Source organism: Pseudorasbora parva, chromosome 23 (genome assembly GCF_024679245.1).
Source record: "Pseudorasbora parva isolate DD20220531a chromosome 23, ASM2467924v1, whole genome shotgun sequence".
Classification (NCBI taxonomy): Eukaryota; Metazoa; Chordata; class Actinopteri; order Cypriniformes; family Gobionidae; genus Pseudorasbora; species Pseudorasbora parva.
The window spans coordinates 25,826,141-25,840,284 of NC_090194.1; the positions used below are offsets into that span (position 1 = coordinate 25,826,141).

At 42.7% G+C, this 14,144-nt stretch overlaps 1 protein-coding gene across 1 annotated transcript; it reads left to right on the forward strand.

The window, feature by feature from the left end:
• Positions 1-449: 449 nt before the first annotated feature.
• Positions 450-12,854, forward strand: LOC137062409 (olfactory receptor 6N1-like). Its single transcript, XM_067433283.1, has 3 exons — positions 450-1,417; positions 7,664-7,720; positions 12,557-12,854. The coding sequence occupies exons 1-3, from the start codon at positions 465-467 to the stop codon at positions 12,852-12,854; spliced, it is 1,308 nt and encodes a 435-aa protein (XP_067289384.1). The 5' UTR covers positions 450-464.
• Positions 12,855-14,144: the final 1,290 nt, after the last annotated feature.

Consider the following 14,144-nt stretch of genomic DNA (forward strand, 5'->3'; position numbering starts at 1 on the left):
CAATGTGATTGCGGTTCGATTTCTATTAATTGTGCAGCCCTAATTATCAGCTATGAACTGTTATGAACTACTGTGTTTTGATCATGGCTGCTAAGAAACCATGACGTATCTGTCACACCATAAAAATATAAAAGGCAGGACTATCTGTACTTCATAAGAAGAACATATGAGAATGCCAAACCATTTTTATATTCACAGATTAGAGTAGAAAATGTTTTACATATTATTCATATTTACTCTTTAACATGACTGAAACTCTTTTTGTATTTCTTTTGAAACTATACTTCAGCTTTTACAGTTTTCATCACATTGCTGTTACAGACACTGTCTGCATCTTTTCCTTCACAGGAGCTGTTTTCCTGTGCATATTTAAGAACATCAAGACTTTAATTGATTTTGTCTTGTCCCTTGTAGATAGTGTTTTTTAATGTGCTTGTGTCTATTTGTTTAGCAGTGGTCTGAAAATGGCAAATTACACAGTGAACAATGTGGACAGCTTTATAATCACTGGATTTGATCACCTGCAAAACCAAAAGCTCCTCGGATTCCTCATCTTAATAACCTACATGCTCATATTGCTTGGGAATGGCATCAATCTGTGTATCATCTTGACTGACAGACATTTACACAAACCAATGTACATATTAATCTGTAATCTAGCTGTTGTTGACATAATGTACTCCTCTACCTGCAGCACAACCATGATCTCAGTGCTGCTGGCTGAGATTAAAACTGTGTCTTACTACTCTTGTATCTCAAGAATGTTCTTCTATCATCTTGGTGACTTTACAGAGTGCATGGCTCTGACATTAATGGCAATTGACCGGCTTATTGCGATTAGGCTTCCTTTAAGATACCACAGTATTGTAACAAATACACATACATTTCTGTTCATTTTTCTGACTTGGCTCATTACTATCACTCTAATGGGTGTTTTGACTTCTGTAGTAGACAATGTCCCATACTGTCAGCCTGTTATCAGATATGTGTTCTGTGATTATCCGTCCATGATAAGAGCTGCTTGTGTTAATCCTGAACCATATTTTTTCTTGCCTGCAATGATAAATCTGTGGTGGTTCTGTGGACAGTTTCCATTTATTATGTGTACTTATGCTGTTCTGGCATATAGTGTGACTAAACTCTCCAATAATGCAAGCAGAAAGCAAATGATCAGCACTTGTTTGAGTCACCTCATTGTCCTGTTTAGTTATTATGCACCGAAAATGGTCTCTGGATTACTAACTCGAATAGGAGTTGTGCTTACTTTAACAGAGAGAAATGCAATATTAATTATTTCCTCATTAATTCCTCCCTTAATAAACCCCACTGTTTATTGCACCAGGACTAAAGAAATCAGGAAACGATTAGCAGATGTATTTGTGCACAAAAAAGTTGCACCAAATAATTTAAAGGTTTTATCATAATAGGTTATTATTTTCATTCTAATGGCTGATTGTGATTATGTTGCTTTTTAATAATGTCTTTTGTGATGCTCTTGCTAAAGTTAGAGATTATGTGTTGATACATTGTAGTGTAATTGACAGTATTTGATGAACTGTATGATGTAATGTACAACAGAAAGTCTTTCTATATGAAATTGCTCTGTAGCTGCCACAAAGAAAAATGATCATATGTAACCTTTGTTAAATATTTGAACTTTGTCTCACACCTTAAATAATATTTAAAAATCTATATTATAAGTATGATTCATAATTATAATAATAACTTTTCTTTGTAACTATACAGTACATACACTCTCAGAAAAAGGTAAAATGTTGTACCATAGAAGGTACAAACCCTTGTCCTTGGTGCAGTACCTTTTAAAGAAACAGAATTGTACATTAATATAAAGGAACCAATTTGTATCATTCCAGTTTAAACCTTAAAGGACATGATTTGTACCATGGTGAACCAAAATGTACCTTTAGTTTTGTAAAACGTGTTGGTACAATATTGTCCTTTCATCAAAGGTACAAATCTTGTCCATTAAGGTACCACCCCAGGGACAAGCCTGTGTGTACCTTAACTGTGGCGAATATGTTCCTTCAAGAACCATTAAAGGCCATTTCCTATTGAATAACATGCACATTCAACAAGTGAATTCAAAATAAATTTTAATATAATTAATTGTAAATACATATCAAATACAGAAGGGGTTGAACAAACAACAGCTTACAGTAAAATATTTATTTGTGTAAGTACATATTTTCTGGTTTTAATAAAGACTTTAAAAATTACCAAAGTATCCCGTTTGAAACAGCTCAAGTTGCTGCAATACATTTCACAATACAATTACCCTAAAATGAAGTAAACTGTACAGAAAGATAGCACAGAATGTGACTGATTGTGAAGCTGTCCATAACTTTGGTTTAGCATGAGTTTAATCGCTCTTACAAACACTCCCATTAAAATCACAGAAGCTAACAAGCTGCACTTTATTGTTTATGGTGACAGGAGAATTTATGAGTTTCAGTCAGAATTCAGTCAGAGAATGCGTCAGAAACCTGGAAAATTCTGCCTTCGGAGGACACATTACAAGGTAGGAAGGCATCAAGGAACATCTGAATCTGATGTTAGCTTCACTTCCTATCTCCTGAGATACCTTCATCTGATCGAGTTTTGAAGGCAGAATATATGTATCTTTCACCTCCTTGACATCCCCCCGCAAGATGGCTGAGCTTAGTCGATTTTGGGGTCATAGAATGGAGGATGGAGGAGCAAAGAAACAGGAGGGATACTGAGAAGCATTGAGAAATGGCCTTTGTTTTGACTTATCTGAATGTCTCTGATTGGCCATAATGCTTGATATATATATATATATATATATATATATATATATATATATATATATGCATATTAGGGATTGAACCGACTATAGTCGATTCGTCTATTTTTTTGCATTAAAACGGGAGTTATTGTTGCCCTGTTGTTCCGTTAAGTTGCAACATATTATACGATGTCTGTCAGCATCTGTATAATTTTCTACTAATAAAGTGCAAATTGTGGCATGTTGAAAAGCAGTTCCATCTCTTGAGTTTTTATTAATGACGTCAGTGACTAGTCGACGTCGACTCAACTTTGATCTCATAACTGTTGACTTCAAAAAATGTGAAGTCGTTCAACCCCTAATATATATATATACACACTCACCTAAAGGATTATTAGGAACACCATACTAATACTGTGTTTGATCCTCCTTCGCCTTCAAAACTGCCTTAATTCTACGTGGCATTGATTCAACAAGGTGCTGAAAGCATTCTTTTGAAATTTTGGCCCATATTGATAGAATAGCATCTTGCAATTGATGGAGATTTGTGGGATGCACATTAAGGGCACGAAGCTCCCGTTGCTCAGGTAGGCCGTGGCATTTAAACAATGCCCTATTGGCACTAAGAGGCCTAAAGTGTGCCAAGAAAACATCCCCACACCATTACACCACCAGCAGCAGCCTGCACAGTGGTAACAAGGCATGATGGATCCATGTTCTCACTCTGTTTATGCCAAATTCTGACTCTACCATCTGAATGTCTCAACATAAATCGAGTTGCGGCTTCGCAAATGTGTTGTGGCTTCACAAATACTTTGCTGCATACCTCGGTTGTAACGAGTGGTTATTTCAGTCAAAGTTGCTCTTCTATCAGCTTGAATCAGTCGGCCCATTCTCCTCTGACCTCTAGCATCAACAAGGTATTTTCGTCCACAGGACTGCCACATACTGGATGTTTTTCCCTTTTCACATCATTCTTTGTAAACCCTAGAAATAGTTATGCATAAAAATCCCAGTAATTTAGCAGATTGTGAAATACTAAGACCGGCCCGTCTGGCACCAACACCCATGCCACGCTCAAAATTGCTTAAATCACCTTTCCCATTCTGACATTCAGTTTGGAGTTCAGAAGATTGTCTTGACCAGGATCACACCCCTAAATGCATTGAAGCAACTGCCATGTGTTACATTCTGCCTATTCCAGGCTATGTAAACAGAAAGGGAAGACCACGCGGAGTGTTCGTTTAAAGAAATATATATTTATTAAAGATAAATAATGAACAACGCAAGTTAAATAAAGTCAGTGTATATGTTAGGTTGAGAAATAAAACATGTATGCAATAAGTGATTTGAAGTGTCATGCAAAAGGAAACAAAAATGTCAAAATGGTGCGGGAGAGAAGAAGAAGCGGCGGCCCTTCAACCAGCTCTGGAGAGATCTTTAAAGCCCAAGATACTGGAATCAATCACACGCGATCCTTGAGGCAATCACCAGCACAACACACCACACCTGTGCTCCATTACCTGTAGGGGAGACGTAATCAACAGGAAAGAGCAAAGAGGAGGAGCCCAGCAGATCCGTGACACCCCCTCCCTTAAAACAGAGGCTCTTACAAAGCCTCTGTAACTGTCTTCAAAACCCCCCCCTACACACAACAAAATAAGCAATTTATTATTTCTAATTTTTAAAACAACTTCCATAAAGTGAGCACTTAACTTTGGTCCAGGAGTGTTGACAGCCCATATACATGAACTGGACAGAAGGACACTTGTCCACAGGCCCCGATCCCCTTTCCCTCCAGCAGCTTCAGTCACCCCCCCCCCCCCCCCCCCATACCAAAACTCCAGCAAGTCCCGGTACTTGGAAAGCTACATTTAAGGAGACCAGGCAGAAGAAGAGAGTGGAGAAACAGGAAGAGAAAGAGACAGAGACCAGACAAAAACACTCACTCCAGCCCACCTGGGGCACGGGACAAAGCGTCAGCCATGACATTGTCCACGCCCCGAATGTGCCGTATCTGTAAATTGTATGGCTGTAAAAATAAAGCCCAACGCATAAGGCGCTGACTAGGACTCTTTAATGAATGAAGGAATGTAAGTGGATTGTGATCCGAATAAATGGTAATAGGAACAGCGCCCCCAGCTAAATACACGTCAAACTGTTGCAGACCCCACACTAATGCCAATGTTTCCTTCTCAATAGTGGAATAATTCAACTGATGACAATTAAACTTTCTAGAGAAGAAACACATCTGGAAAGGCTGATCTAAACGGGGTGCCATCAAAACTGGGGCCGAGGTCAACAGCAACTTAACATTATCAAACGCAGCCTGAGAGGTCACAGTCCATTCAAACTTCACTTTAGCTTTTAACAGATTAGTCAAAGGGGCTACTACCGTAGAAAAGTTGGAACAAAAACTACGATAATATCCTACCATCCCCAAAAAGCGCCGCAACTCAGGTTTGGTGGTGGGAACAGGGAAATTATCAATAGCCATGACCTTAGCATGGACCGGCTTCACTTGTCCCTGCCCTATGATCTTCCCCAAGTATACGACAGTGGCCTGGGCAAACTCACACTTAGCTAGATTTACAGTGAGGCGAGCGTCCACAAGCCTAGTAAAGAGAGCCCGAATGCAGTCCACATGTTCAGACCAATTGTCGCTGTACACAACCACATCATCGAGGTACACCGCGCACCCCTGCAAACCAGAAACAACACGATTCATAAGTCGTTGAAATGTGGCTGGTGCATTTCGTAACCCAAAACTCATAACAGAGTAGGAATATAATCCAGAGGGTGTTATGAAGGCTGAAACCTCCTGAGCCCGAGCTGACAAAGGGACTTGGTAATAACCTTTGAGCAAATCAAATTTACTCACAAACTTTGCAGATCCTACCTGATCAACACAATCTTCAACCCTTGGAAGTGGAAAACAATCTGATTTTGTGATGTTATTTAGTTTACGGTAATCGGTACAGAATCTATATGTCCCATCAGGTTTACTGACCAATATACAAGGTGAAGCCCAACTGGAATAAGAAGGCTTTGCTAACCTATTATCCAACAGGTACTTCACCTCTGCCTCTAGATGTCGCTGTTTGTCCAGTGACACCCGGTAGAACCGCTGTCTTATTGGTTCTGCATCACCGACATCAATATCATGCTCAATTAAATGAGTGCATGAAGGTGTGTCTGAAAACAAGGAGGGAAAAGCAGACAACAAAGACATCATTTCTGATGCCCGTTCATCTGACAAATGCCTAAACAAAATATTCAAGTCCTCCAACTTCTCAGAATTCCTCAAACGAGGTTGCAAAACACTGCTATCAGGACCTACTTCCTCACCACTACTTGCTGCCACCATGTAGGGAGAGGCCCCAGGAGTCTCAACAGCCACGGCTAAAGAAACAGGCATAACCAGGTTCCCAGACTCTGCTGCCCCAGAGGCCGAAGACCTGCTGTAATAGGACTTCAAAAGATTAATGTGACAGAGCTGTGTACAACGCCTACGATTTGGTGTAGAAAGTAAATAATTCAGGTCTGACACCTGCCGAAGAACCCTATATGGACCTGTGTATTTTGCCAAGAAAGGGGAATTGGCTATCGGCAATAATGCCAAAACCTGATCACCAGGACTGAACACCCTTGGCTCAGCCCGACGGTCGTACCAACTCTTCATTTTCTGTTGGGCTTTCGTCAGGTTGTCAGTCGCCATCTTACAGGCTAAAAACAACCTACGACGAAAACCATTAACATAGTCCAACAAATTAACAGGAGACTCAGGACACTTTAGTTCCCCCTGCAAAACTGCTAGAGGCCCACGAACTCTATGACCAAAGACCAAATCATTTGGTGAGAATCCCGTGCTCTCCTGAGTTACCTCTCGTGCCGCCAACATTAGCCATGGGAGCCCTTCCTCCCAGTCTCTGTTAAGCTCAACACAATAACCCCTGAGCAGCGACTTCAATGTCTGATGAAAACGCTCCAGAGCACCTTGGCTCTGGGCGTGGTAAGCGCTACTACGCTGATGTTTCACACGTAACTGCTCAAGCACCTCTTTAAACATACGTGATGTAAAGTTAGATCCTTGATCACTCTGTATAGTGTGAGGGATACCAAAGATGGAAATAAATTGTGAAAGTGCTTTCACTACAGCTCTAGTAGATGTTGTACGCAAAGCATAGGCAGCAGGGTATCGGGTAGACTGACACATCACCGTCAGCAGGTAAACACACCCTGACTTAGATGGAGGCAACGGTCCTACACAATCAATTAACAAATGTTCAAATGGTTTTCCTATAGCTGGTATTGGGTAAAGTGGAGCGGGCTTTAACACCTGATTAGGCTTTCCTGTTAACTGGCAAACATGACACGTCTTAATGAAGCATGCCACCTCCTTCTTTAGGCAAGGCCAGTAGAAGTACTTCATAAGCCGGTCATAGGTCTTTTTAACCCCCAAGTGCCCCGCTACATCCCCATGAGCTGTCTGAAGGACCAGTTCTCTAAACTTAGCTGGCACTACCACTTGAAACACTGGGTCCTCAACTCCTTCGTCAGTGTGAGAAGACCACTTCCGGATCAACAAGCCCTCCTGAACAAAATAACCCCTTGCTGCACTGTGCAACTCCTCAGGTGGCAACACCCCAACAAACAGATCTTTTAATGTCGCATCCTCCTTCTGAGCTGCCACAAAATCACTATGAGAGAGAGAAGAAGGTAAATTAGGCAAAACAACAGATTTTAACTCCCTAGTCTGTGAAACGTCATTAGTGGCACGGCTCATAGCCCGTGTCACTGCACAAGCGGTAAAGACAGACAAATTCTGATCACTAACACCACTGTCAGCTGGAATGGAGGGAATATTCCTAACAATTACAGGGGGCGGTACATCACCCCAAACACGCTCTCCAGCCAGATTATTACCCAACAGGAGATGTATGCCCTCTACAGGTAAAGAGGGACGGACTGTTATTGCTACTTCCCCCTGTACCAAATCGGACTGCAGATTAATCCTATGCAGTGGAACAGAGACAACCTGTAACCCAATTCCTCGGACTAAAACATTGTTCCCAGTGCTCGAGTCAGTAGAAAAAGGCAAAACGGACTCCAATATAAACGACTCGGACGCCCCTGTGTCCCTAAGTATCTTAACTGGCACCTGGCTGGAACTACCCACCAGTGAAACTAAACCATCTGTAACAAAAGGAAAAAAAACACTTCCACCTGTTTCAACTGAATCAGCCCTAACATTACTCTCACTAGCCCCAGCAGATCTCAGGCCTGATAGGGAATATGAAGCCAGAAACTCTTCAGGTTTAGCCTCATTCTCAGCCCTTAAAATGTTAGAAGGTATAACGGACTGTGATACAGCAAGCGTGACCCCCCTAACAACATCAGTACCATTTCTCAGATTTTTCCCCTTTAAAACAGGACAGTCTTTCTTCCAGTGCCCCTTGTCCAAGCAGTAGCGGCACACATCCGCATCCTTCTTAGCCTGACTAGCAGGTGTAAAAGCAGAAAACCTAGACTCTCTGTGAAAACGCACAGTACCCTTGTGTGACCGATTAACATGTGAATCTATTCTACTCTGAGCAGGTGGCAAATATGAACCTGACAAAGAAGGCCTCAAAACTTTATGGAAACGTCCAAAATGTTCCTGAGAAACATTAATAGCACCGGTTTCCTTTAAACTATACTTATGTGTCAAAGTGAAATCATCAGCCACAACTGCAGCTTCTGCTGCTGTTTTCATCTTATGCTCAGATATATGTATAGCAATTCGCTCCGGAAGGATGTTCCTAAACTGTTCTAAAACAATCAAATTAGACAATTCTCCAAAAGTAGCGACCCCCACTGCAGAGCACCAACGATTGAAGTGACTATTCAGCTCTCTTGCTACCTCTGTATACGTCTGTTTGTCTCCCTTTCTCCAGCTACGAAACCGCAAACGATAAGCTTCAGGAACTAATTCATAAATTTTAAGCACTGCCTCTTTTACTTTTACATAATTTTTCCTGTCTGGCACAGGCAACGCAATAAATGCTTCTTGCGCTCTACCGACAAAAACACTTTGGAGTAACAACGTTCTCTCAGAGTCAGACCAGCCACGGTCATCAGCCACACTCTCAAATAAAGAAAAGAAAATATCTGGATCCTTCTCATTGAACTTTGGAAGCAACCTAACCATGTGGGATATATCAGGGGGACGCACCGACCCCCTAGGAGCCATATCCTCATCCCCATCAGATAAAAGCCTACCTTCAGCGACCAGTCTCAGACGTGCTAAAGCCACTTCACGTTCACTTCTTATTCTTTCCATTTCTAATTGACGCTCGGCTTCCCTTTCACTCTGCTCTGCTTTACGTTGAGCTTCTCTCTCTTTCTGTTGCATTTCTATTAACACTTTCTGTTGCTCAAACGTAAGTGACATTTTGGAAAACTCTGCCGAAAGAGGTGTCGACGTTGCTTCTCCTAGCGCTAATTCCTCCATAATTAGAGATGCAGGTGATGAAAGAATATTCCTAACAACCAATTCCGCCTGAACTGACACTTTTATCTGGGCCAATTTCGCTGTTCTAGGTAAACCCAAATCAAAATTATAATGTTCACAAACTTGACGTAGCTGATCCTTTGTCAAACAATTCAAAACCTCCACTGATGGAGCTACGAAAAAATCCTCTAAACTAGCCATACAAATGAAATGAACTCTACAGCATACAATCTTTATAGACTACCAAAGGAAAAAAAAACAAGCTCACCTTTTACAATGCAAGTGTGGCCACAACACTGCGCATCAAGATGAGACAAAAGGAAGTGCCCTAAAAGAAAAAAAACAACAACAAAAACAACGATCCTCTTCATGCATACCCCAAGGACAGAGATTTTTATTACACTATATCAGCGGCGCCTAAACTCCCCCGACAAAATGTTGTTAAAGCAGGCTTCCACGACTGTGCCCTCTGCCCAGGATAGCACAAAAACAAAAAACTAAAACAATAAATCAAAATAACAAACAAGCTGTTAATACTTAATGGGCACTCGCAACTTCCACTCAATCCTTTAAATGCGCAGTGCAGATCCACACCTGCCAAACAATAGCCCACCGCCAATTCTTCAACCTGGCTCACTTCAAAAACAGCCCAGGCACTAATTAACACAATATTCTCCTTCTCTCACGCACCAACAACGAAAACAAAAACAAATCTGAATTACTCCCCATGCGTCTTCCCAACGATTCAAAACAACGTATTTAGTTCAATGAACTGTATCGGTTCTTTTACAAGATCCGTATACAGCGCTTTCCAAATCAAACGCAAGTAAACAAAACAAATCTGCATTTAACACTTTAAACAACAAGGCTACTCAAAACCTTGTTATAAGCATTAAAAGAAAAAGGAAAAAAAAATATTTACCAATGTCGTTTAGATCTCTGACGAGCCCCCAATCTGTTACATTCTGCCTATTCCAGGCTATGTAAACAGAAAGGGAAGACCACGCGGAGTGTTCGTTTAAAGAAATATATATTTATTAAAGATAAATAATGAACAACGCAAGTTAAATAAAGTCAGTGTATATGTTAGGTTGAGAAATAAAACATGTATGCAATAAGTGATTTGAAGTGTCATGCAAAAGGAAACAAAAATGTCAAAATGGTGCGGGAGAGAAGAAGAAGCGGCGGCCCTTCAACCAGCTCTGGAGAGATCTTTAAAGCCCAAGATACTGGAATCAATCACTCGCGATCCTTGAGGCAATCACTAGCACAACACACCACACCTGTGCTCCATTACCTGTAGGGGAGACGTAATCAACAGGAAAGAGCAAAGAGGAGGAGCCCAGCAGATCCGTGACACATGTGATTGGGTGATTAGATAATTCCCTTAATGAGAAATTGAACAGGTTTTCCTTAAAACCTTCTAAGTGAGTGCATATTTATATATCATTAGCCTGGCATTATATAAAGCATTAGCCTGGTCTTACTAGACTCTCATACATTTAATTTGTACATAGAGTCTGGCCAGTTTCCATTGACAAGCGTTTACTTCCCCAAAGGTGGGTACTCTGTTGAAGTTTAAAACTATTGGATCTGCCATAGCCAATCGGTAACGTTTGGTCGTGACATATGTAATGCGCCCGTCGCCTGTTTCAAACATGGAAATCCGTCAAAATAAATGTGCAGGCCACCTCTGTAATAAAACCATAGGATAAAAATTTCATTCGGATTGTGATTTATTCACGCCACGGTGGAGGGGAGAGTTTTGTGATGGGGAACACACCGCTCACATGATCCATAACATGATTATATGCTGTAAATAAAATGTCATATGCTTAGTATGATAATAACTACTGCTATAAATAACAGACCAAAATAAATGTTTACGTGCTTGTATTTTAATGTGTCTATGCTGTGATGAAATATATACCAGCCCAGCCTCTGTAACTTACAGGATGGCAATATCTTCCGACCCCACGAGAAACTATTACCGTCCGAATAGTGCTTCAACCAACTCCTTCCCCACTAACAGAGTGAGCTGGAAAATTAAACTTTTCCTGAATTCACCCTGTTGGGGAGGAGGGCCACCAACAAACCTCAGCAAAGATAGTTATTGCTCCGGGTTTAACTTCTGGATATTCGGCAGCAGTACCCCAGAGGAATGAATAGTTTCGTTTGTTTCTTTCCCCACCTCCATTGCTAAACTACAACTCAAACTAGCACATGACATCAACGGTATCATTCCGTTCCCACTCCCTCTTATCATTGATTGGACCGGTACAAATTTGTTAGGAGGAAAACTAAGCATACACCACAGTCCCAGACGTAGTACTGAAGGAAAATTAAAATTGAGCTGAAGTACCTAAGAGGGCAGAGCCAGGCTTGGATAGCATGGCTGTTAACTCTAAATCTGATTTAACAAAGCACACAACATTACAGTGGGCTCAGCATCATTCTTATTCCCAGAGCACAACATCCCTCTCTTCGATGCAGCAATTGACAACTGATCCTCAGCTGGAGCTCTGGAAGGAAATGCTTGGTTCCTCCATAAGAATGACCAGCAGTTCCATTCAGAAGCTGCACCGCTTGCCGTGCGCTAGAGGGGGAGGGTCCCTGTCGAGCAGACACGCGGCTGTGCTTTTATACATAAGCAGCGACTGACAAACAACAAAGGGGGCTCAAGCTTCCCGGAGAAAGAAGATTCGCGATCGGCATGCTGACGTGGTCATATTCTCATTAGAAAACATGAACCACCCGTGAATGCTGTATCAACATGCATATGCCCAGACATGTGGAAGTGCTTTTGGCCATCAGTGAGGACAGTAAATAACCGCATCCAGAAAGATAGATAGAATGTCATCTTTAAAGAGAAAAATAGGCATTGGTTCTATTTCTAGAATGCACACATTTTCGGTAGCTCTAGGCAGTGTGCAAGCTCTAACCTGTTAACATTGTTTTCCCTCTCTCACTTACCTCTGTCCTGCATGCACGAGGGTAGTCCCAACCCAGAGGTTATGCAGGAACTGCGGTGCTGTGACTTGCCCAGATAGCGAGGTCCAACACCGCACACTCCCTGGGTCAGGTGATGTCCACACTAGTGGTCCAGAAACATCACATAGGGCCAAACCTGGCAGATATGCATGAGCCCGACAAAGTTTGGTTCCTCCAGAGTCCAGCAGTACCCATATTCTCAATAGAAGAGTAGTTCCCTCCCTCCCTTGGCCCCAAGAGGGTCAGGTCACCAGTGCACGATGCCCCCGGGCCTTGCAACTCCTTTCCATCCCTCTTTTTGGCAGGGGGCAGCAGGGGGCAGCAGAGTGGGCACTGAGGACACCACCAGGCCTTCTCACCCACACTCTGTCCAAACCAGGAGTGCTCAGGCAACACTCTGGCCCGCCCTCGGGCCACCCGAGTCGGGCCAGAGCACTCCGATTTGCCCCACCCCGGGCACGTCTGTGTGGTCCTGTTTGTTTGGTCCCTGGAGGCCTGGCTAGGTCTCCCCATGCCGTCTCACTGGCTCATCCATACCATCAGACTCAGCTACATGATTCAGTTCACTCGCCATGTAAGGGCATCCTCTTCACCTCCGTGTAGAGAAGCGATGCCCATGTCTTGTGGTAAGAGATCATAGTCCTGCTGGCGAAGGACGCGATTGAGCCAGTTCCTCCAGCTGATATGAAGTCGGGCTTCTACAGCCCCTACTTCATTGTGCCCAAGAAAGGGGGTGGGTTGAGACCAATCTTGGACCTGCGTGTCCTTAAAGGGTTACTTCAGTGATTAGCTTATAATAATAATAATAAATTTTATTTATTTAAAGCTTATGGCTTTGTATCAGTAGAAACCCTGAAGTATATTCAAATGATTGTGTTTTCCCCCCTCATATCCCCCTGAGACAAGAGATTAATACATTTTATTTCTGGAAAAATTACCCCTATGATGCAAATTGACGATATTTGCATCATAGAAGGAATGTTTGTCGAAAGGCTAAAGACTACAGCCAGCAGAGGGAGCCATTTCTGCATGTTTTGAACCCACACATGGGGGATGACACTCAGAGCTCAGCTGGCAGCGACAGGTACTTATTTAAACGGAGCTATGGTGAGCAATGTAAGTCTTTTAACTTCTCTAATTAATTTCTATGAAAGTTAAGGTTGCAAAGGCTTGAACTGAAACGCGCCAGACTGAACTCGTGTTGTGAATGTATGAATGGCAGAGCGGCAGGTACATGGTCCCAGTTACCCCGTACTGTCGCCAAACCTTCAACTCATGGTTGGACACTTCATTTCTATGGACGGGAGTGCCATTAGAACATGTGTCCAGGCATGCTGTGGTCTTCACGGATGCCACGTCCACTGGCTGGGGGGCCACGTACAACAAACATGCAGATTTGGGTCAGTGGACGGGGCCCCAACTGCATTGGCATATCAATTGCCTAGAGTTACTGGCAGTACGTCTTGCTCTGGGCCACATCAAAAAGCCAATACAGGGCCGGCACATACTGGTCCTCATGGACAGCACCTGGCTATTGCATACATCAATCAACAGAGTCTACGCTCCCATTGCATGCTCTGACTTGCCCGCCATCTCCTCCTTTGGAGTCAGAAGCATCTGAGGTCGCTTCGCGCCATTCAAATCCCAGGTGTGCTCAACCGGACAGCCGAAGAGCTCTCACGGCAGCTGACACATCCTGGAGAGTGGCGACTCATTCCCCAGACAGTCCAGTTGTTATGGGACCTCTTTGGAGCCACACAGGTAGACCTGTTTGCCCCTCCAGAGTCAAACCATTGCCAGTTGTACTCCTTCCTGACCGAGGGCACCCTCAGTACAGATGCACTGGCACACAGTTGGCTGCGGGACCTAAGCAAATATGCATTTTTCCCAGTG